This window comes from Epinephelus fuscoguttatus, linkage group LG17 (assembly GCF_011397635.1).
Source record: "Epinephelus fuscoguttatus linkage group LG17, E.fuscoguttatus.final_Chr_v1".
Taxonomy (NCBI): domain Eukaryota; kingdom Metazoa; phylum Chordata; class Actinopteri; order Perciformes; family Serranidae; genus Epinephelus; species Epinephelus fuscoguttatus.
In genome coordinates, this window is record NC_064768.1 from 33,192,502 (window position 1) to 33,217,656 (window position 25,155).

At 41.8% G+C, this 25,155-nt stretch overlaps 2 protein-coding genes across 2 annotated transcripts in view; one reads left to right on the forward strand and one right to left on the reverse strand.

Annotated features, from left to right (window-relative positions):
• col28a1a (collagen, type XXVIII, alpha 1a) overlaps positions 1 to 15,351 on the forward strand; it is a 34,692-nt gene extending 19,341 nt beyond the window's left edge. The window contains exons 21-35 of the mRNA XM_049602784.1: positions 62 to 133; positions 2,833 to 2,901; positions 3,801 to 3,869; positions 4,067 to 4,135; positions 4,219 to 4,287; positions 4,421 to 4,489; positions 4,597 to 4,665; positions 4,826 to 4,894; positions 5,006 to 5,086; positions 7,904 to 7,939; positions 8,026 to 8,062; positions 8,196 to 8,750; positions 9,192 to 9,340; positions 11,412 to 11,688; positions 12,319 to 15,351. Coding sequence (XP_049458741.1) covers positions 62 to 133; positions 2,833 to 2,901; positions 3,801 to 3,869; positions 4,067 to 4,135; positions 4,219 to 4,287; positions 4,421 to 4,489; positions 4,597 to 4,665; positions 4,826 to 4,894; positions 5,006 to 5,086; positions 7,904 to 7,939; positions 8,026 to 8,062; positions 8,196 to 8,750; positions 9,192 to 9,340; positions 11,412 to 11,688; positions 12,319 to 12,491 — 1,863 coding nt within the window. The 3' untranslated portion in view covers positions 12,492 to 15,351. The remainder of the gene's footprint in view (positions 1 to 61; positions 134 to 2,832; positions 2,902 to 3,800; positions 3,870 to 4,066; positions 4,136 to 4,218; positions 4,288 to 4,420; positions 4,490 to 4,596; positions 4,666 to 4,825; positions 4,895 to 5,005; positions 5,087 to 7,903; positions 7,940 to 8,025; positions 8,063 to 8,195; positions 8,751 to 9,191; positions 9,341 to 11,411; positions 11,689 to 12,318) is intronic.
• A 253-nt stretch (positions 15,352 to 15,604) lies between these two features.
• c1galt1a (core 1 synthase, glycoprotein-N-acetylgalactosamine 3-beta-galactosyltransferase 1a) lies at positions 15,605 to 22,439 on the reverse strand. Its single transcript, XM_049602779.1, has 4 exons — positions 22,287 to 22,439; positions 21,871 to 22,046; positions 19,517 to 20,181; positions 15,605 to 17,580 (listed from the first exon to the last, which is right to left on the reverse strand). Exons 2-4 carry the CDS (start codon positions 22,031 to 22,033, stop codon positions 17,416 to 17,418), a joined length of 993 nt encoding a protein of 330 aa, XP_049458736.1. The 5' UTR covers positions 22,034 to 22,046; positions 22,287 to 22,439; the 3' UTR covers positions 15,605 to 17,415.
• Between the last annotated feature and the right edge of the window lie 2,716 nt (positions 22,440 to 25,155).

Here is a 25,155-nt window from a genome sequence, read left to right on the forward strand (position 1 = left end):
AGTAAACTCGACTACGCCACAGCTGAGACGTAAGACGTCATGAGCATGTGTTTTTCTACAGGGCGATAGAGGCGACCGTGGACCAAGGGGACTATCAGGATCTCCTGGCCCTGTTGGACCTGCTGGAGCGAAGGTAAGTTAAATACAGGTGAAGATAAGATATGCTCAGGAACAGAAGAATAGAGAAGTACAAAGTAAAGATAAGAATATATCAAAGGGGGCACCTGGTGGCTTAGTGGGTAGAGCAGGTCTCTCATATACAAAGGCAATGTCTCTCTCACGTCCAGATTGTCCTATTTAAAAAGGTAAAAGCACCAAAAAATAATATTAAAAGAATATATAAAAGTATAGGCACTGTATATTGGAACTATACCAGAGCAATTAAAGACGGAGTGATAAGGTAAAGTCACATGGTAAGATTAATAGCAGCAAGTGTTAAATAAAAACCAGAATGATATATACAGTGAGTAAGTAATGATACTTAGTGTTGTCTGTATCAATATAGCAAAACAGAAATTGAGAGCAGGCCCTCCAGAAATGTGTTAGGCAGAGAATGGGCCCCTGCAGGTGATTTAAATTGCCACCTCAGAAATATGGCTGTGTACAAAGAAGAGCTTGCATTAAATTAAAAAATGTACATGTAAGAGTGCCATGGTGCCCTCTTAAGGGAATGCTGTATGATGTATTGTTGTGTATTTATGCGTTATGTGTTTTTGTTGTTTGTTGATTTTTTGGGGAAGCAGGCAATGAGCACAGCACTTAAGTCAAAGACAAATATCCCTACGGGGACAATAAAGCATATCGTATCGCATCGTATCGTATCACATCGTATCACATCGTATCGTATCACATCGTATTGTATCACATCGTATCGTATCGCATCATATTGTATCATATTGTATCATATCACATTGTATCACATCGCATCATATCGTATCGTATCATATCGTATCACATCATATCACATCGCATCACATCGTATCGTATCACATTGTATAACATCGCATCACATCGTATCGTATCACATCGTATCACATAGTATCATATCACATCGTATCATATCGTATCGTATCACATCATATCGCATCACATCGTATCGCATCACATCGTATCGTATCACATCTTATATCGTATCGTATCACACCGTATCGTATCATATCGTATCGTATCACATGGTATCGTATCATATCGCATCGTATCGTATCATATTGTATTGTATCGCATCATATTGTATCGTGGGCGGCACGGTGGTGTGGTGGTTAGCACTCTCGCCTCACAGCAAGAGGGTTGCCAGTTCGATCCCGGGCTTGGGAGCCCTTCTGTGCGGAGTTTGCATGTTCTCCCCGTGTCAGCGTGGGTTCTCTCCGGGCACTCCGGCTTCCTCCCACAGTCCAAAGACATGCAGATTGGGGACTAGGTTAATTGATAACTCTAAATTGTCCATAGGTGTGAATGTGAGCGTGAATGGTTGTTTGTCTCTATGTGTCAGCCCTGTGATAGTCTGGCAACCTGTCCAGGGTGTACCCTGCCTCTCGCCCAATGTAGCTGGGATAGGCTCCAGCCCCCCCGCGACCCTCAAGAGGATGAAGCGGTTAGAAGATGAATGAATGAATGAATATCATATCGTATCGTATCACATCGTATCGTATCACATTGTATTGTATCGTACATATATCCCTGTAAAAAGGCAAAACAATTATTAATTAAATGAATAGTTTCTCAATTTATTTGGTGTTTTTGTCATGTACAGATTCTCAGTGATGATTGCAGGGTAATATGTTTGTTGATGTTGTCCAACTTCAAGTCTCTATTTGATCGTGTGACGAGACGATACGATATACAGTCGTTGTTTTGACGCATAATCTGGCATTATGGCCGCCTTAATGGCGCGCACTGGACCTCATCCTAACTACCGTACACCATCGTGGGATACAGTAAAGTAAAGTAAGGTTAGTGTTACCTGTAAGTACTGTCAGGTTCACGTGTCTGCTCGCGGGAGTGGACATTGTATCCCTATATAGGGTCTTGGTTCAAGGAGTTTAATTGTCGTCCCACATGACAGTTGGAAACTTCCACAATCAGGTTGAAGAACATGAAGGATGCACCAGTTTGATGTTTGTACCTGCAGCCTGTGCACATGAGTAACACTGCAGTGCTATGCTGGAAACAAAGCTGATGAGAGAACCAGACGAGTAAAGTTTTGAGCTGTAAAACCAAAACAATGAGCTGAAAGATCTTAAAATGCTCTGTTGAGCTGTGAGGAACCGCAGAGTTGGTGATCGTGCTCTGTGGGTTTGTCACTATGACCAAACTGTTTGCATTACACACAGTCTTTTGATCCTTTGTTTCCAGAGCTTTGGTAGTAGCTTGTAATGAACAGCGTGAGTGGGTGTTGGCTGGTTCCAGATCCGAGACAATGCCTGACTAATCATGTTAAACAGAAGCGCATTTACATACCAGCTCCATGAAGTTTAAGATTAGAGATTAATAAAGACTGAGTGTTCAGGTTAGACACAAGTCATTATACTGGATAATAATACTGGTAATATTAATGCAAAAAAATCTTCTAATTTTGTATCAAATACTTGAATTTAAATGATCAAATTTAACAGTGAACATTGGCAAAGAAACACCACGTGTCGACAGCTTTAATTCAGAAGATTGCTTAAGAACCTGCTCTGGTGTAAGCCTCCGAATTGAAGCTCCCAAGACAAAAGCTTTTGTACTTTATTTGAGAAAAGACATGACAAATATTTGCTTTGCACTGACAGTCTTCACACGTGCGTTTATCTGCCGTCAGCTTAACGCCATTTTACTGACCCTTTTGTTCAGGGAGAGCCTGGGAGTCAAGGAATGATGGGCCTACCTGGACCTGCTGGGCGTGGCTTACCAGGGTCAAAGGTGACGACAGCCAGTTACTCAGCAACGCATGCACACACACACACACACACACACACACACACATACTGCGACAGACACCCTGATTGATACTGTAAGTCCTGTCATCAAGTGATGGGTGATATTTTTAGAATGAATCCAACAAGGCGAGAAACACGAGCAGCGAGACATTCAGACAGGTTGCAAAAAGACAAACACGGTTTAACCAAACTTATTTGGAAAAGAAAGTGAATAAATGATCATGATGTCGCTGTGCTGACTCACTACTGGCAGGAAAAGTGGCCACAAATACTAAAAATGAGCATTATGTGCCAGATTAACACAAATTGTCTTTTGCATGTTCACAGTTAAAGAGCCAGATGTGTATTTTAACTAACATATTATCAAAAGTCGATGTTGATTCTGGTTTTGCTTCTCCATTGGTCGGCTAGATTTTGCGACGGATAGTGCTGGGACGACGCCATACCTCTGCAGCTATCACAATCTGGCAACCCTGAGCTCCCCCCCATAACCAACGTAACCAAAAATATTGGCATATTTTGGGCCCGTCAAAAAATATAGTCTTTAATTCTACACCTTTCTAGACGTTCTCTGGATGTATTTTTTTTTTTTTTAAATTTAATAACTGTTTTGATGAAACAGCGATACATATGACCTTTAATCTAGTCAACATGTAGTTGTTGAATAGTTTATTGTATTTTCAGATGATCTTGTTTTGTGTGTATAATCACAAACTGTAAAGAAACTAATAGCCATACCTGTAAAGTAAATGTTATCACAACTATGTCAGCAGTATCCTGACATATAACACAAAACACATTTTTTCAAGGGGATCACAAATATATAATTGTACTGCTTAAGAGTTATAATAGTGGGTTAATTATTCACACTCCAAATAACAGGGAGATCCTGGGCCTGTGGGAACATCTGGACCTGTTGGAGAACCTGGAGTAGGAATCATCGGGCCGAAGGTAAAGTGGACACAGAAAAGTAAAGTCCCCCCACACTTGAATAATGCAGTGTGTGTATTTTGAGGTCAGAGTCATAATATAATCAATAAACCCATCTGCAGGTCAATATATTTTTTATGCTAATATGAAGATGCAGCAGCGTTTTGTCACAGTTGGTCCCTCTCAGCATGTCGACTGTTCTCCTGTTCCTCCTTCAGGGTAACAAAGGAAACACTGGACCTGTTGGACCACCAGGAATGAAGGGAGAGGGCATCCCAGGACCACAGGTGAAAGGAAACACTTGTCAAAACTGAGGAGCACAATGAAATTATAATTATTTATAAATGAACATCTTTTCCCCGATCATTAGGGGCTGCCTGGGTTACCAGGAATGCAAGGAGAGATCGGACCTGAAGGGAAAGGACTACCTGGACCTAAGGTGAGGCATTGCTGAACAGCTTCCACACCAGCAAAGCAAAATGACCCTCTCATAAACGTGGATATGGTTGTGAGATTCATGTTGTATAAGATGGATAAGTAGTGGAAATTATTTCTGATGTTTTGTCTGTCAGGGTGACAGAGGTTTGCCGGGCGTGCCAGGGCCATCAGGTCCACCTGGGATTGGACTTTATGGACCCAAGGTCAGTATGAAGAGAGTTAAATGACTTCTACTGATCTAATAAACTAGTTCCTCTGCATATTATAATGACATCAGCCTTATAAATGCTGTGATGTAATGTTTTCCCAGGGCTCTACGGGGCAGCCTGGTCCAGCAGGCCCACTGGGGCCTCCAGGAGAAGGCATCCAGGGACCAAAGGTGGGAAATAAAAACACTTGACAAGGCTTGTAGGGTGTCATTCAATACAATGGGATCACAGATGTATTCCAACTGTATCATGTTGTTCACCAAAGATGGGTTAGGGTACTAATGATGCTACTCTTGACACATTTACCAGTTCCTCCCTCTTTATTCTTAGGGAGAGCCTGGGTTTCAGGGGCCAATGGGCCCTCGGGGGGCACCAGGGGACGGTCTTCCAGGAGAGAAGGTAATAACAGTACAGTGACTGCATGTTAATGGTTGCATGGCCTGAGACATATCTCCTCTAATCACCAGTGCTCCTGCTTTGCTGTGGTAAAGAGTGCTTTCACACACACAGGGTGACAGAGGCATTCCTGGAGACCGGGGAAAGAAAGGAGACAAGGGAGACTATGGAGAACCTGGATCTATTGGAAAGATGGTAATATAATATGGTCTTTTTTATTTCATGTATAGTGGGCCCACAAAGAACGGGTCTGATGGCGTTATTGGTGTCTGTTTCCACGTTGGGAAAATGTATTAAATACAGACCCAAATTGAACATCTTCAGGCTGATACAATCATCAGTTTATCATCATCAGGATTGACTGATCCAAAACTAATGACTCTGTAATGGCTCTGTTCTTAAAAAGACAGTTCATCCCAAAATCAAAGATACATATTTCCTCTCTCATCTGTAGTGCTTTAAGCGTTTTGGTGTGAGTTGCTGAGTGTTGGCGATAACAGCCGTAGAGAGGTCTGCCTTCTCTCAAATATAATGGAACTACATTTTCTGATAAACTCAACTGCAGTGTCTCTTTCAAGAGATCATGACCTGGTTACTCAAAACAATCCACAGACCTTGTTGTGAGCAGTTTCATGTAGGACCTGTTTTCTTTATACCAAACTCCACCAACCGTATCACAGCATAGAAGGAAGCGTGCAAGGATTTTGCGCTTGGCTGAGCTGTGTCAATAAAACCTCTTGACGCATCAATGACTTGCATACAGCATGTCACTAAAGACAGAACTGAAAAATTGCCTCATGAAATCATCAGGTCTGTGAAGAAGAAGATATACTTTATTAATCCCCAAGGGCGTATTCAATTTTTTCACTCTGCTGTCATGCACACACAGGCCTGAAATACACACACATGCACAAACAGGACCTCTACATAAATGGGCTGCCCATGGACAGGTGCCCCAAGCAGCTGGGGGTTAGGAGCCTTGCTCAAGGAGGTGAACTGGCATCTCTCCAGCTGCCAGTCCATGCTCTATACTTGGTCTGAGCATTGAGCTACTGCTGCTCGAGCTCAATGTGGACGGACAAGTAACCTTCTCAATTTAATACATGAATCAGATATGAATGTAACACTTTCATATGTTTTCCATTGTTTGCAATTTGACAGGAGCTCCTTTAATTACATCATCTCGTTTTCTCATTCTCTTGAATGATTTATGGCACCTGTCTGGAGAATTAGTTCCACCAACTATCTATCTTCAATATTCATGTAACAGTTGTGAGTGGAAATGCACATAAGCATTTTCTGAACTCAGTGGAAATTGCCTAAATATATCTGTTAAATGCAGACAGAACTTAAAACCTGTCTAATAACCCCCACTCTGAGGTGTGAGTTCTGAAACACTTGATAAATACCGGCCGTGAAGGTCTCTATTAGCTCTGCTAGAATAACAACATGGGCCTCCAGCACTCGGTAGTCTAACAACTGGGGCACCAGGTGAGAGTGGACTCTAACACACCACTCTGGAGACAGTATTTACAGACAGGTTGGTTCAGCACACAGATGGACAACCAGTGAAGGCAAACAGATCCAATAAGGCAGAGGCAGAGTCAATCAACAAGCTCAATCCAAAAAGCTAAGAAAAGAACCCTGGGAAACAAAAGGCTGAAATGCTAGACACACAGAGAGCTAAGACGAACTGTCACTGAGAGAAAACAAGACACACACTAAATACTCTAACGAGACACAGGTGAGGCTAATCAGGGCGGGACTAGTCTGAGTGGGCGGAAGTTCGCTACATAGATCAGCCTCTCATTGGGCGGAACGAGCCACCCGCTGAAGTCCCGCCCTACCACCTCCAGTTGCAGTTTTCAACTCGTCCTTTACTAACTTTTGCAGTGTTTGATCTTGCGGGGGATGTAGCCATTTTTCTGCCATGGTTCGTGTCCTGTAGGCGATATTTTTGTGGGCGTGTTACACCAAAACCTGTTTCCTCCCGGCAATATTAGGCTCGTTCGAGATGAACTGCGCCTCGCCTGAGAAGTAGACGAGAGCAGGCGGCCGCAGCGGGGGGGCGGTGACAAAAAGCTGCGGTGAAGTCGGACAGTTTCCCGACAGTTTCCAGCAGCCTTCAGTCTGTACAGGAAGTCACAGACACACTAACATCCTGTCTGGAATGATGTCAATTCATTAAAAAAGTGATCAGGCCCATATATCAGTTTGTTTTCATCAGTCACACAACATGTTTTCTGTTCACAGAATAAACCTTCAGGTCAGACAAATACAATCTTAATCTCTAAAATACAACAAAAATGAGTAGTTTATCTAAAACGTCATCTTGTTGAGTCGGCATCTGAACCAATGAGCTGTTAGATCAGGTGAGAGCCAGGCGGTGCAGTCGGTGGAGAGCAACTGCAGCGCCTGGCTCTAAAAACTGCGGCGCCTCGCTCTCGCGGTTTTATCGCCGTCCACTTTTGTAATATGTCAGAGCAAGTCGGGATGAAGTCGGACACAAAACTAACCGGCATGCACTGTGCGCCGATCGCCGGTGATCAAATCTGCGCAGGACTGGCTCATCTCGAACAACCCTATTTCTGCAAACGCACCGTTGCTGTGGCACCGCCCAGAACGATTGTGATTGGTTGAAAGAAGTACAAGCAGCCGGGGCGTTTTTTTCTCCAATCTGAAAGTGAGAGTCGGCCCAGCCAGACCTTTCTTTTCTTGAGAAAGGTCTGGTGAGCGAGACTAGGGCGGGACAGACAATCAGACACAGGTGGAGTCGTCAAAATGGAGGGAAAACACACAGGGACAGGAAGTGAAGTGATGTGAAACAAGAGGATTTGTGAGTTTCAAAGTAAAACAGGAAACAACATGAATGAATGAAATAAAAATCATAACCTAAGAGCCAATGGATTGTACAGTAGCTTATCTTACACCAGGTCACCATTCACTCATTCTGTGAAGTTAGCTCGACGTCATGTCATCATTCTACCTCCTAATGTGAGTTTAATCTTTCAGGGGAGACCTGGAGAAAAAGGAGAGCCAGGACTGACAGTAAGTAAAGTAACTGATCGAAGGACATTGAGTTTTGTATCTTAATATAAACATTTAAAACCTATTTTCAAACTTTTTCTGTTCAGAGAGAAGAGGTCATCAGGATTATACGTGAAATCTGTGGTACGTTACACATTTAATCACATTTTACAGCAGTTTAATCCTCAATCAATAATAATGTTTCGGTTTATGTTTTTGGATCCACCCTCACTGTTTTATAACAATTCTAATTTCTCTCTGACCTGTTTCTGCCCAGGCTGTGGTCTCAAGTGCAGAGAGAGCCCTCTGGAGCTGGTGTTTGTGATAGACAGCTCTGAGAGTGTAGGACCAGAAAACTTTGAGCTGGTGAAGGACTTTGTGAACGCTCTTATCGACCGGGTGTCAGTGAGCAGAGACGCCAGTCGGGTCGGCGTGGTGCTCTACAGCCACGTGGACATGGTGGTTGTCAGTCTGCAGCAGCAGCACAGCCAGGATTACATCAAGGCCGCCGTGAGGAAGATGCCGTACCTTGGCGAGGGCACCTTCACAGGCAGTGCCATCCATCGAGCTAACCAGCTGTTCCAGGCGTCGCGGCCCGGTGTCAGGAAAGTGGCTGTGGTTTTAACGGACGGGCAGGCCGACCCCCGTGACGTCATGCCGTTTGAACAGACAGCAACAGAGGCCCACGCTCAGGGGATCGAGATGTTTGTAATAGGCGTCGGGAACAAGACTGACCCTCTGTATGAAGCGTTCCAGGCTCAGATGGATGTGATCGCCTCTGATCCTGATGAAGAGCACGTCTACCTCATAGATGACTTCAGGGCACTTCCCAGTAAGCAATCAGTGTCATCTCAGAAGTCATCAATACACCACAGGTTTTCTATAACAGGCTGTGAACCCTTCAGACACAGTTGAGGTGAATTTAAGCCAAACTTGTACCGATTTAGAACACAAAGACATTACCAACAAGTCTGGAGTCTGCAAAACATTATCCTTAACTTCGGGTCTTGCTTCACAGTCATCAAAAATCAAATGAAATTGTTTTGTTCTGTTGGTCACAGGACTCAAAGTTGATAAAGGAGTTTGACTCAGTCGGTTGACATTAGCCAAGGGGGGTATAACTTGAATTAAACATGTCATAGACAAACACTACGGTAAAAAATGTTTACTGCTTTGGTTTATCACCCACATAGCCACCTATTACAATTCTATAATTTCCTGTAACATTATTTTCTAATCATGTTACCGCTTTGTTTCTTTTGTTTCTGTACAGCTCTGGAAGGCAGAATACTGAGTCAGATTTGTGAGCAGGTCGACACAATGGCATATCTTCCGAACTCTGTCTTTCCACCTGTGGAAATCCAGCCCGAGTCTCCAGACGGGAGCCGCTCCAAAGAATTCCCAGATGAGGAAAACATACAAGTAATGCTGCTTTTATCTCATCTGTGAAAATGACAGTCAGACGTAATGCTTGAAAATACTGTTAACGTCAGTCCTCAGGTGATGAACGTGACTAAACACATTGACTTCACATTTAAACTTGCTGATCCCCTGTCTTTTCCACAAGAGAGACGATTTCAGTTTTAACTAAGTCAAATGTCTCATGGACCTTCATCAGATAGATGCTGACAGAGAGAAAACACAGTTCATTTAAACTGGAGGCAAAGTCCACAATGAACCACACCTGAGTCTCATTAGTGGTCAACAGATTACACCTTGTGGCTCTGAGTAAACTCCTCCTCTGTCAATCAATGAGTCAGTGTCCAGCATCACACCATCAATTCACATAGAAAATACAGAAACACAAATGCAACAAAGTACTATAATCAATACAGGAAAAACATCAAGTAGAGAAAAAAATACATATCTTACTATATAATGACGAAAACTCTGTCTGTGCGTCTGTTCCACGTTTTTCGTGAAGCAATATTACATCAATTGGCCAAAGGGGGGCGCTATAGCAACAGATTGAAATGTCAAACTTTGAATGGGCATATCTCATGCCCCGTATGACGTAGAGACGTGAAACTTTGCACAGAGATGCCTCTCCTCATGAGGAACAAATTTGCCCCAAGAACCCATAACTTCCAGTTATATAGATTTTCTGCCATTTTGAATTTTTTGAAAAACACTTCAAATCGATCTCTTCCTGGGAAGTTTGACCGATCTGCATGAAACTGGGTGAACATAATCTAGGGACCAATATCTAAAGTTCCCTCTTGGCAAAAGTTGGAAAACTTACTAAAACTGAGCTTCTATAAGGCAATGAATATTGCGGAGGGCGTGGCTCATCACATAAAGGTGTATAACATCTCAAGGGTTTCACCCATCACCACGCAACTTTGTAGGCATATGACCACACATAATCTGAGGGGACCCCTCCATTATTGACCCCATCAAACAAAATGGGGGCGCTAGAGAGCTCATTTCTTATCTAGGCCTAACCGCCATATCGATTTTTACTAAACTTGGTAGATGTGTAGAACAGGACGCCTCAAGGTGACTGGAGAAATTTAACTCTAATTGGCAACTGGGTGGCGCTATAACAACAGAAAAATGCTTAAAAATGGCTAAAATGGGACAGATCGCTGTGGCTCCCCCTGTGGACCAATGTTGGTTTTTTTCTAATTTTTGGTATAACTAAGTCATGGTATGGTATGCTGTACATAATCATGGAAACTGTCAGTGTGTCATTCTGTCAGTCAGTCATTCTGTCTGTCCCACATTTTTCTACTCACTGACGTGGTCAATCTATGTGAAACTGCACATAGGCATTGAGAACTGGCATAGGTAGAAGGTGACAAAGCTACCAACGGGTATGGACTAGTATATTTTAAGTGGAAAGACTTCTTGAATAGAAACAATCTTATAAGTAGACAATTTTAAATAGAAGTTATTTTTTCCGAAAAGACTCCCAATGGAAGAAATTATGTAGAAAAATATAAGTCCCAACACTTAAAAGGCTGTATAGGTCCGATGTAGGATAAAAATCACCGCGTATCATGCCAACATTACAAGATGCCTTTTTAGTTGGTTTCTGACGCCACAAGTCACTGCCCACGTGCCAGATTTCGACGCCTTCCGAGTGAGACCAGGTTCTTAAGACAGGCTGTCCACACTGTTATTTACAAGCGATGAGATTTGTGTGTCCAGACATCCTGACCTATCTGTCTGGGTTGCTGTTGCTGTCAGTAACTACATAGCTATGCTGGTGACGCCACTCTCCATGTTGTCCTTCAAAGCGCTCTGTTCAAAGAAGCATATATTCTGCTCAGCACTTCCAGCACTCTTGATTTAACATTGTTTTTGTAATGTATAAACTGTTTTTACTTCTTCCATCTCCATTATTTCCCCCAAAAAGTCTCTGGAAGTTGATTTTCTTTGTTTATTGAAATTATACTGAAATTACCAGAGGCTGCATGGAAGACAGGAAACACTGCAGTACAGTTTGAACGATCGGTGTGTCTGATTTGAGCTCTTCTTTCCTTCCCAGGTTGAGCTCCCAGTGGAGACACTAACAGTCCCGACTCCACAGTCCCACGAGTTAGGTCCTGCCGACAAGAACCTGGTTGACACCAAACTGTTGGTGGAGCCCTGGAACGAGCTGCCGGACATCACATTTGCCTCCCCTGGTGGCAGGGGGCCACAGGGCCCCGGGTTGACCTCTGTGATGGGTCCTCACACTCCGATCGACTGGCTGTATGAGGCTGAGAGCACTCAGGCTCCTGTCAGCCCTCCCCCTCCCCCCCTGACAGACTCATCACTGCCAGGTAAACAAGCAGAGCAGCAACAGATGGAGTATGCCTTTAATACATCTTTCTTACATCAGAGTGTGTTTCATCAGTTTGATTTGCCTGATAAGCGCATTGACTTCCTGCACTACAGCCATATGATAAAAAACATGACGGGAAATCTGGAGTTGTGCAACACGTCATAAGGCTGCTTATCACATTATTTGTTTGTTTTGGTTGGGAAATCTTGCCGCCCCCCCTTTCTCAAATAAGTTTGTTTTGTAAGTGTTTTGTTAGATGAACTAATAATAATATAAAAACCAAACACACCCTGTTATTTATGAAAGAGTCATTCCTCACCGAGGTGTGGCCTGTCTTTTCTTTATTCATTCTAACATGTAAAGAAAATGACAGACTGTGTGCGTGGGCTCGTTTTGATTATTTGTAAATGATAAGAACAGATTCAGCGCTGGAGAGTTTTTAAGTACAAGTTAAAATGTTACATATTTGTTCACTGAAGTATTAATATTCTGCTCCACTGCATTTCCACTTTTTACTCTATTACGTTTGTTTCATAGTCCAGTTTTAGCTAGTTGTAGCTGAAATGACAGCAGTGATTTATCAATCCAAGCCAACAGTTCCCTGATTGCACCCTTCGTGTCCTTTCAGACGAGGGGTGCCGTCAGCCTCTGGACCCAGGTCCCTGTCGACAGTACGTGGTCAGGTGGTACTACGACCCCGAGGCCAACGCTTGCGCCCAATTCTGGTACGGAGGCTGTCAGGGCAACACAAACAACTTTGAGTCAGAAGCCAGCTGCCGGAATTCCTGCGTCTACACGTAACAAACTGTGTTTGGAGACGAGGGCGTGTGCAAAGCTAACATGCTCCATCACTGTCACCGAGGAACAGAGCGGACTGATGATGCAGGTTAGCAGCTGCTGCTGCGGCCACACACACACACTGTGGACTGCTGCGGGTGAAGGACACGATGGAGAGCAGACTTGGACCTCCTCACTGTCTCTCAGGCTACGTTCACACTGCAGGTGCTCCTGCTCAATTTTTAACTGCTGCACATGTACAAGCTGTCGGGTTATCTTGGACAACTACTTCTATCTGCTCTGGGATTCATATCTGAATATATAACTAATAACCAATACAAGCTGACAGGAGCATCGGAAAGACTGGTTCAACATCTCATCCCAAATCATTTCATTTTCACTTTAGTTGACCTCCAGGCTAACACTCGATATAATAATTCCTCTCTAAGCAGGTATCACACAGTGACTTCAGCTTAGTCTGTTGGGGTTTTACAATACATCCGAGAGCAAGTTCTTAATCGCAAGTCACCACATTCACATTCTTCAGTACCATGCTATTATATGACATGAGACAAGCCAAAAAGGGGATTACACAATAAACTCTAATCACACAACTCGAATAAAAAAGCTGCAGAAAATGATCCAAATATCAAAGTAATACTAAGGCCGTAAATACATGTGGGAATGATTAAACGTTCACAGAGTACAGAGTGGACAACACATAAACAGAAAATTGTACATTTTGATGCGCTTTTTTTCTCATTATTAACAGACCTATGAATATATGATACAAGACTGACGAAAATATTTTTACACCTGATGTGGACTATTCGAGCAAAATATCAGATTTAGAATCAGTCGTGAGCTAGTCAGCAGTGTACGCCATTCATTAGTGTGGTCAAGTATCTCAATCTGTTTTAAACCTCTAAACAAATGATTCCTCTGTTTGACATTTAATGTAATATTCATTCAAATTTTTAAATAAATAATTAATGATTATAATATAATTACCACAGAACACCAAAATGATTTACTGTTCTGTCACAGCGTCTCAAATGCTCTTTATTAGTCATTTTTTGAGGAAAATTGACTTCCAGTGATCTGATGATCAACCATACACGAGAAGACTTTGAAAAGACTTTAAAAACATTTACGTCTTACACCACCTCACGTCTAAAGACAACATTAGTGTTTAGTCAAACACTGGGGATCTTGCAGTGTCACTATTTACAAGACTTCCTGTCTTGAGATTATTTCCCATCCTGCTCCTGCTGGAAATTCAACGCCAAACTCCCTTAAAGAAATATGACATATTAACAATTCCTAAAGTGTCCGAGTCTTGTTCACTCCACAGCACTACCACTCTTTACAGTCTAGCTGGTTTGCTACTTCCTGTTTGGTGATGGAGAGCGCAGCCGTTGGTTGTTGACAATGCTGATGTCATTGAAGTTCAGCTTTTGCACCAGCTAAGGCTAAAAACTTAAGATAATATTAAACATGTTTGATTTAGGAATGTTAAGACAAAAAATAAAAGACTAACCCCGACCGAGTTTTATGACCGCCTTATATCAAATGATTGAGATCACAGGAGCGCACCAACTGAGAGAAGACTCTCATGATTTTAATCCAACATCAGAAATTTGCCTGCTACAGTGAAATCTCTTGAAAAGTCGTTTCATGTAAGGGTGGCATCAACTGTGCAGCACTGGTTCCCTGGTTAAGACTTCAAATCAGAGATAGCTCACCTGGTGAAACAGGCCCCAGGACACGTCGTGTGTTTTAATCATTTACCCGAGTGTATGTACTATGCAGCAGGAAAAAGTTAACTGACTTACTGATTTCAGGGTACTTTTTTCCTAATGAGTCTCTATTAGACACAAAAAGCATGGAAAGAATAAGGAGTTCTTAAAACAGCAGTCATACTGTTTTAATTAACATTATTAAAGGCTCTGTACGTGATATTCAGAGCATTAAAAAAGCAGCAAACCACTATTTGCTATGTGAAGATATTGTGTTGAAATCCGAGCTTCTCTGTGGTTTGGTGTGGGAAGCTGGTCCAGCTGTGTGTGCATGTGTGTATCCCACTGGTTAGCGCACCACCGCAGCTTTGAACTGCGCACATACAGTGGTGACTGCTGATATCAGGACGGAGCCATCGCAGAGGCGTAGCGCCCACCCTCTGGTTCCCCCCTGGTTAACATCTTTAGCTCTGTCAGCACTGTTGCTGTTGCTTAGCGCTGTTTATAAAGTTAGCGCTGCTAGCTGCTAGCTGTCGCCCCTTTAACAGTTTAATGTCAAATTATTTGGACAGACCTTCGTGATTCAATCAAATGCAAAAGGAGACTTGTGTGTTTAAAATTGGTTGTTGAGAAGAAAACCAGCCAAACAAGAACAATCATCCATAGCTAACGTAACGGCTCAGCTGATTCTAAATTTAAAAGCCTCTCTGTTTTCCTTCATTGTCCGTGATCCCCGTTGAACCCATCGTCATCACTCAGCGCCGTCGGGTTAGCCAAACCGGCTCTACTTCTTCCATCATCACACTGACCTCAACAGTGACACAAACTCACAGTCAGCACACTCTGTTCGATGCAGCTTGGCAGGACTTGCAGTTGTGGACAGACAACACAGTATAGATATTTCCGTTTGTTACTATGACTACCAACATATCAGTTATTCACAGTTAAGTCTACATCTGGTCGGTTCAACTGTATATTTCAGCAAGAAGTATGTCATGACAATATTACTATATGAAAACAGCACAGAGCAAAACATGAGAATTGAGGCACTTTCACCTGCAATGTGAATATAGTTTCTGTATATTACTGTTGTAGTTTATGGAGCCAACAGTGTATTAAACACTATGTATTTTATTCTAGGGTAATGCATTCTGGGATTTGTCTTGTTCTTGTGGGTCACTGTTCGTAGGTGTTTCTTTAAGAGTTGTCCACAAAGCAGCGGCGCCTTCAAGGGCATCTTGATAACTAAACACGCGGTGTATTCTTAACTTGTTTATTGTGTTTTCACACGATGTCGTAGCTCCTTCAATGTTCATTTCTTGCGCTGTAGTTGTTTTAGGTCATCTTAACACACTCTATTAACCTCCATTATGATGAATGTTGTATGGAAAGAGACACTTGACTGTAAAATATATTTTATTGTTTAACACTGTAAAAGTGCCAGAAGGAATAGTAAACGTAGAACGTGGTAGTTCAACAGAGTAAACCCTTTTTCAATAAATAAAATATAATTTCTTAAAGATTGTCCATTTGAGTTACCCTTTCAAAAGTGCAACACAGATATATGACATATTTGATATTTGAGTAGACACAGCTGGTACACATGGTCGTCAGTCCTGCTGATCTAAAGCCTCTGGCTGTGTCTCAACCATTGCAGACATATTAGTGACAGTAGAGCGCTACAAGTGGAAAAAGAGGCGAGGATGACTGGCAACAAAGAGTCCCCGGCTAGATGTTGGTTCCACCAGGACGTTATCCACTTTCTTGCCAAGAGTTAGATCAGTGAGTTGATGCCACTGTCATATGTGTCTTGTAGATATACAGCTACTATCAGAACACATACAAAAATAGAAGTGTAGACACCGATAACACCTCTATGGATTAACAAAGGAGATATAACGTGCTAATTGACAAGCTTTGGACAAAGCCAGTCTATCTGCTTCCTCCCGTTTTCAGTCTTTATGCAAAACAAAGCTAAGCAGTCGCCAAACTTGAGTTGCACTGATCCTCTTTAAAATGCTGCAATTCATCGTACTCGGACAAAAAAATTAGCTACTTTTTATCAGGTTTACGTTACGTAGTGTTTGTCTTGTGAATCTTAACAGCAAAAAACAGATGCAAAAAAAATGTCTACAACTTCTGCTATTGGCTGTGGATGTTCACACTATTACACTCCACACCCGTTGTCTTATTTTTTACAGCATTTCTCTTAATGGCGTTGTAATATTTTATGTGGGTCCTCTGTAGCAGCTTGTGAAGCTCAGACTTGGCATGCAAACATCAGTTTGCTGAGGATGTCCATGTTTTCTAAAGCAGATGCACTGGGATTCATTAAGTTCGGAAGTTTGAAATACAGACACAGAATTATCGACTGCCGACTTGCAGTGGATCGCAGCAGAACTCCTGGCAGTGTATACGTGTAGTTCACAAAATGTGTAAGACAGTATAAGACAGGTAAGTGGAAGAAAACACACTATTTGTTTTTAACAGAAGAAAAATAAATACACAGCAAATTGTTGCAGCAAAGCTTCAGCTTGAATTCACATTGAAATCATATACTGTTGTCAACAAAGTGAAATGTATACACCAACAGTGTGTAATATTCAGAACATAATGTACCTAACAATCTGGACAGAGCTACAGTGCTGCTGATTTTCTACACTGCCGTATAGCGCCAGTGCATTTGACAGTACATTCTTATTTTGGTGGCTAGCGTAGAATAAACTGCAGCTTTGTTTTCATTTTTTAAATCTTAAAAATCAGCTCTCACTGGCCTTCACCCAATCTTCTCTTTATCATTAACAGCTTTGTTTTTTACTATCGGCCATTTAAGATTTTTTTCTGAATGTGGCTAAAGATACTCCCTGCATGCTCCTCCACATTTCACTGTCGTAAAAGACAAAAATAAGGAGGACAGATTAAAGGCACGCATGTTCTTTACATTTCATTTCTTCCTACACACAAAGTTATAGCTTAGTAAAACACACAAATCCCCAAACATCATGGACACTTTTCAAAGTAGAAATCTGACCTTTGTGGGAGTTGAAGGAATCAACACATCTTTAAATCTGAAAAGCCTTAAGTTACAGTTATGGTTTGAAAAAGTTAAATATCTTGTGTTAAATAAGTTAAGCTTGGCTCTAGAACCTGCTGATACCCCCAACCCGTCCTCCAGTTAGTGCAGAGGTTGTTGTGCACACACCAACATTTCATGTGGGCCTAGTAATGGTGGTTGATTCAGTTTTTTCATCTGGATTAAATCTGTATTTGTATCCATATGGCCGCAGATGGTACGTCAGGTAGTCCAACACATACAGCTGGGCAGCTTTAATGTAGTGGAAGGACACGACAAAATCTGCGCAGCAGCCTGGACCCTGGAGAGGAAGAGAGAGAATCGCAGAGGTCAGCACAGTTACAGTTCAGATTGTGTACCAGTATCAAAATCAAAACAGAACCACTGCTGTCCGTAAGTGTTTAGACAATGGTACACAAAGGGTTAACAGTTTCCCACCTAACCCAAAATCACTAACAGGATTGGCTTTGCTGCTCTTGCTAACATGTGATTATTTTTTATTTGTAAATGTTTGGACTGCAGTGTGGCATCTTTCCTCTGACCTGCAGCTCTGTGTCTCTTGGTGCCTCTCAAAGTCAAGGAAGGATCCTTAAACAGCTGAATTTCAAGGCGGCTACTTCATTAAATCCCAGCAAAGTACTGTTCCAATGTCAAGGATCCTTCGAATTCTACCGAGGACCAAGTCCTTCCCTCAGAGAATTCTCAAGGATGGATCTGTGTATCCTCAGCTGACACGAATTCACCAAATGCTAGGAAGGAGTCTTATAGCCTCTGCAGGACTCTGCCCTACCAAGGAGGCACCCTTGACTTTGAGAAGCACCATCTGTCTCGGCATCCTCCTCACTTTGCTCTGTTTGGGACTGTCCCCAGGCTCCAGGATGCCTCCCACTGAGCAGCTGTGAGCTCCACTATATCGGAGGTGGTGAACTTAACATTTGTGTAGAACATAAACCACTCAATGGTGAGATTTATACCTGATCACAAGTGTTTTAAATTAGTTTGTTTTCCACCTCAGATGAAGAGCAGCTCACAGTCACTTCCGTGAACTTTGTCTCATCCAGGGAGAGTCTCAAACAGGGAGCTGTGACACAGGTATGCGGAATGTTTCAAAGTGCAGAAAGTCTTGGACATGAGCAGAAATCTTGCGGAAACACACGAGTCCAGGGGTCCATGAATAAATTTAGTTACTGTGTATTGACTTGAATCTGTGCCACGTTAAAAGAGGTTACTTCCTCAAACAAGAGACAAAAGAGGAGGAAGAATAAATCGGGCCTACGTGTGTGTGTGTTGACTCAGCGGAGATAACATTAAATGAGACAAGCTGATCTACAAGGAAAAATAAATATTTGAAAGCAATACAGAAGGCCTGACAACCTTCCTGCATTAACTTCCATTATATTTTGAATTGTCGCATTTTGTTTATCCTTTACATAAAGACATTTCCACTATAAACTGATGCATTAAATTAAACAGAATGCAGGAAATGAAGTGTTTGACATCCTCCACTTAATGTGCACTTACAACAATGTCTACAGATCAGTATATCACTATCTGTTGCAAACTTTATAAGAGTATTTCTTTAGTGCTACCTGTTGGTGAGCCTGTCTAATGAAACAACTTCAACTTACTCTGGCTCTCTTTGAGGCATCTGACTTCACCACACCCAGCGCTGGCAGCCCAGTGTGGCTGGGCTGATAAAGTTACTCAAGTTACCAAATATTAACTAAGGCAGTTTTGTAACAGCTAATCACATGCAACACCAAACGACCCAGAGCAGCACACATTTAAGAAGTTAAAACTGTTGTGGCGCTATTGTGGTGACAAAGTCTGACCATAGACACATAAACACTTGGCAAAATTCTCATGAAGGGCTAAGACTTTTCATTGGTCGATAAAGATGTTACCATGTTCTTTGCTGGTTGTAATGGGACAGTAGTATCATTGTCCATACTGGGGTCGTGTAGGAATAGTGACCTTTTTTCCCACCTCATAATCGAGCAGTGACAGGTGGTTACTGTATGTTTTGACACCCAACAACCTGTTAACTCCCAGTCAACTGGCTGAACCTGCTCTGTGAGACAGACTCCTGGTTTGTTTTGTGATGCCCACCTGTACAGTTGCCTTGTCAACATTAGATAAAGTGTTGTTTGTGTGAATGAATGAAAGCTGTGTTTCCCGGTGACCTTCCACAGAACTAGCCAACTGTCACACTTCAGTCTGTTTGTATTGTTTCATACCTCTATTGGACGGTAGTAGTCGTAAATCAGATACCACGGCCGTTTTCTCGGGGGCTGTCTGACCAGGTAATGGTCTGGAGGATAAGGATGAAACGTCTGTCTCCCCTTCACGTCTCTGGAGTCTGCCAGCTCCACCTTCATCGTCTCCATACACTTCCCCAGAGCCATGTCCTCTATGGTGGAGAAGTGGGTACACTTCCCAGTATCGAACCCTTTGATAAATCTTCTCAGCGCCTCCTTACTGAGGACATACCCTGCTCCTCCACTCATGTAGCCTTGCTTGACGAATGGTTTAAACCTTCTGCCCAAGTACAACGGCTTTTCCGTATCGTATTTGGACAAGATGTAGCGTAGATTCTCTACGACCACAAACGTGTCGTCGTCTGCTTTCAGGAACCAGTCTGCTTCGTCCAGGTGGTGCTGGTAGATGTACTGAAAAGCGCGGATGGTCTTCCAGTACAGGTTTTCCCTCCCTTCACTCACGTTAAGCTCCACGGTGGGGAAGTCGGTCTTGACGGAGCTCATGTACAGCACTTTGTTGCAGTGCTTGGCCCATGTTTCCTTGATGTGCTTGGTGCGGGATTGCAAGTTCTTGGGGCCCGTCATGATCCAGCACAAGATCCGTACTGTGTCGGAGGAATTGGCTGTGGAGCTCTTGTTCTCAACTGGAAGAATTTAAGAACAATGCATCAGAAATGTGTTGCATGGACATTTTAGACCTCTAGGATTAAGACCTAGGGTTTATCAGTGCAGTGCACAGTCAAAAGTATAAATGAATTCATAAGTAGAGATAAGCTGGTATACCAGAACAATTTCTAATGCGATCATTATCTTCGATTTTGGGGAGCGCTAGGCGACACGGCAGAGCCCCAGAGACAGATACACCACAGCAGGACCAAAGAACAAGGCTTCGGCTTGTCTAGCTCTAAAAATACATTCTAGTGGTTCAGATCATGGAGGAAAAAGAAGGCATGCTGTTGCAGCAGATATTAGGTTAAAAGTACGATTGGCTCTACTGCGCTTTTATTTTCACTTCTGTTGAAATCACTGCACTGAAGCTGAATGATAACTACTTAAGTTCTTGCCCATTGTCTGTTTTAACAATTTTATTTCATTACACTGTATCCTGACCCCTTTCAAACAGCTGTATGCAAGAACGCAATTGTCCGAATCAATTGGATCGGACATTAATCAGACTTTATCCTGCCAGTTTGCTGGTGCAAAGTCTGTGTAATGTCCAGTTGAACCCATCTGTGAATACAGCAGGTAATTGTCCAAAGACTTCACAGGGAGCAAGGCGGCACTTTGATGGTGTGTGTGTGATTCATTAACTTCTGTCTGTAAGAAATTAAAGAAACAACAAGAGACTTATCTGTTTATGACCAGATTACAACCTGGCTACATGATTACTGTATAATCTGTGTCATATCCTGCCTCCTGCATGCTCTACCCAGGCGCTCTCCCTCGTCTTCGTCCGTATTTCCAGTAAGTGTGTGCTACATGTATGAAAGAGAAACTCCGGACAATATCTGTAGAATCAGGTTGACCAAAGTTCATGTGAGAAAACGGCTGTAGTCAGATCTTCCTCTTTTATGTGTTTTACCCTCTCTGTAAAGCACTGAGTGACCTTTGTGTTTGAAGGTCATTAAACTGTCTGGTCTCATAAAATGTCACTTGGCCATTTCCAATTTTTCATTTTATTAATGCCAATATCGATCAAGTGCTGATATTATCATGCTTCCCTAAGTATTTGCATCTGAATTCATGCATGTTTTGACGTGGAAAATAATTTTAAAATAATCTAGATTAAGATTAGAACGTTTCATTACTGTAACCATGGTCTAAATAGTTTCTGCAGGGCAGGGACTGATTCACAACATGAATATTGTGGGAGTAATTAGGCTGCATTTGTCAGTTTTTGCATGCCTTTATATGATTTACAATATATCAGTCTTAAGACACAGCTGGTGACTGTCGTTACAAGATCTTCATATATCCCAGCATACAAAAAACACAACTTAAATAATCCTAACGCAATATTATACAATATTAACTCTCTGAAAACAAAAAAGACATGCAGCGTCTCTAGATACATGACAATGTGAACATAAAACAGAATGAACTGGTTAAGGAATGTGAAAACATGAGAAGGTCTTGTGTTGCTAACAAAAAAAAAATGTTTCACAAGGTTTCATCTTGATAACACATATGCCCTTATATACATATCCCTCTGCCTTTATTTTGACAAACCTATCTTTCTTTCAAAGATAAAACAGAACGAGTAGAGCATATAGCTATAAAACATGAAAACAGAAATAAACATAACACAACATATGGATTAAATCGATGCCTACCTGTATGCACATGCTGTAAATCGTGTCTGACTTCATGCTTGACAGCCCTCATGACATATGCGACTCTCTCTGCTGAGAAGTGCGCGTCCATCAGGAAGCGAAGGGAAAGAAATCCCATAATCAGCCCAGTGGTGAAGACTAAATTAGACGTAAAGTACCTCATCCTCCTGATTTACCTGTCAGACACGATATGGAATTAATTAGTCAATCAGCAGTGTTGAAAGTGACGTCAGTTAAATCACTAACAGCATGATGTGCACGTGGTTTCCAGCTTTAAAATTATAAGAATAAAGCTTGACATGGTGATTTTGACAGCTGCCAGGACACAAGTTGAATTATAACTTATTACAATAACACATTAAATACCAGTAAATAAATAAGCAATGTGAGTGATTTCCGTTAGAAATAATTTTTACCTCGTCAGTGATGAACCCAAGCTGCAGTTATCTGTATTCTTTCCTTCAGATCACAACAGACGCACTGGGAGCACCTGCTGCTCTCACAGGTGTCTCCACTGACTCTGATTCAACTCAGGCGGAGCCGGTGATGCCTTCCAGACCACTCGGAAATCAAAAACCTCCTACTGGGGAAAAAGTATATTATGAGACGCCACCCAAAGTCAGACTTGTGGTAAACCCATCCATAAATGAGCAGCTGTCTGACGTCACACGACAGTGGAGCAACATTTAACAGGTGAGGGGAGGTTTAGGAGCTATGTGCAGACTACAGTATTGGTTTTAGTCTAGTGAATGGAATATTTAAGTTCAGGGTTCCCTGAACACTGCAAACACAAAGAGGAGAAGGAGGAAGGCAGCAGCAGGTGCAGTCAGTGCAGCTTCACCTGCTGATGATGGCTCATCATGTTCAAAATATTTTCAAGAGAATCTGTTACAGGGAAGTGAGAGACAAAATTCAGCAGCATGACAGTGTGGTCTTTCCACTACGACCTGATCCTTTCTCTAGAGCACAAACTTCTTGTGTTTATCTGAATTGCATTTTCTTATTTCCTTGTGTGTATAAAAGAAAAAAAATCAATGCATTTCAACTTTGTTGTTTGTTGTTCTTTTTTTAATATATGCCTTTACCAATAAGTTGAAGTGGCCCATCATGGTGATGATAAACCAGAAAGAAAAAAAAGAAATCAAAATTACAAATTACATATTGTTAAAATGCTTGTAATATGTTAGTATTCCAACATAAATCAATTTGTGACCAAAGAATTACAGTAGTAGTATTATTTCCACGTTCTAGATATTCATCATTACAGTTCCTTGAAAACATCTCAGAAATGGTAAAAATACTGATATTATGTTTTCTGGAATAACACTGAATATATGGTATTAATAAAAGTGAATATTCATCCTTTTTTATTCCATAAAAATGGTGAATTTACTACCTTAGCATCGCTGCCTTTATCATAAAAGCCAAGTTCAACTAGTGAGTTAAGCAAGGCTTTAGACAGTAACAAAAAAAAATCATACTTACAAAATTATTTCAGCATGTATATAATGGATAACATTAAATGTTTCTTTAACAACAATGAATGACCAGAAGATTTTCTTTCTTAGCAAGTAGTCAATTTTTATTACGTGAGCTTAGTCTCAGTACCTTTACCATGAAAGGCCAAAAGCTTTTGATAGGGACATGAACATTCAGCTCTAGTGAACATTATTGCAGTCAACATGCAAATGGCACGCTCCTTTAAAGCATGTGTGTCAGTGGTGTGTAATCAAACTGCACATTTTAGAGCCGCCTTTTATTGTGACCATCCGAGGGCACACCTGTGGTAATGATGCTGTTTAATCAGCCTCTTGATGTGCCACCTGTCAGGAAGAAGAAGTGCTCACTAGCGTGGAGTTCAACAAATTTGTGACCAGAGTCTGAGAGAAATAGATCTGTTAAGAGCATTAAAAAGTCTTAGATCTTAACTTAAATTTAAACCTGTGAAAGCTAGGAGCAAAAACAAGTGTTGGGTTCATTGTGTTTAAAAACCGTCTTGGATTAGCTGCAAAATGTGTTATCACAAAGCAGTTTAGCTCAGCTTTATTATCATAGTAAAGGATCTTCTTCCACTATAGGGCTTTGACACAATGCAAATAAAACTGAATGTTCTCTTGTCTGTTTGAAGACTTCAGGCTGTCACGTCCATCATCCTGCCTTTAAATATCATTAATATTGTAATATGTTGAATGCCAAAAAAGTACAGAGGTCCTGCTCTATGATATCTTTGGTCTCACTTCATGTGTCGACTAGTCAACTTTTGATGCTGTAAGAATGAACCATAGACCTTTTCCACAGCAGACATTCTGACATATCATAGTAGGAAAAGCACAGGTGTATTTAATAACATTAATGGTGGCTGCATTCCATTTAGAGGAGGCCCTGGTGTTATTTAGTGGAACTGAGCCATCGTTAATGTCATCATTTTCACCTGTGCTTCTCCTACAAGTCAAAATGTCTGCTGTGAAAAAGGTCCATTACATATTGAAAAAAAAAACAAATGCAGAAAGATTAATTATCGAGATTGTTGAGCAAGCAAGATGTCTTTATTAAACATTCACTGGAGAGCAGTCTTAGAGTATGGATGCGTGGTTTATATGTCTGCAGCAGAAACAAACCTTAAAAAGCTTGACGCTGAACAGGCTCAGGCTCTCCAAATTTGTAGTAGAGCATCACCAATATCTGCGTTGCAAGTTGAAAGGGGGGAAATGCCTCTACGCATTATGCTTGCTAGCCGGCATGCTGGCTTAATCTGTGAGGGCAGAGTGGATCACACCCTACAAAGCCATTCATTCTATGAGATTACTGAGCGCAAAATGAGTCCAACTTTTACAGTTTTGGTTGGGAAGGAAATGCCAAGGCACAAAATGTGGGCTTGTGTGATATAAAACCAAGCCCAACTGCTCCACCAATCTGTCATGTGCTGCACAGGTTACATTACAAGGGACTGGATGTCTCTTTCCTTTCGGTTCCTGTTCATGTAGGGTTGGAAGGAAATGAAAAAGTAGACATATTGGCTAAACGATCATTAAAACGACAATTAATTGACCTGCACGCACCACTATGTATCAGAGGTCAGAACTGTCACAAAGGAATATGCAAAAACCTGGCAGGAATATTGAGACTTCAGTGACAAAGTAGGTGCTGGTAGATTACGGAGTGGGAGCCCAAGGGATGACGAGACGGTCATTACCCGTCTGAGGATAGGACATGAAACTCTGCATAGAATAGGGAAGCATCCCACTGGACTATGTTCACACTGTAACAAACTGCGCATGTGCTAAT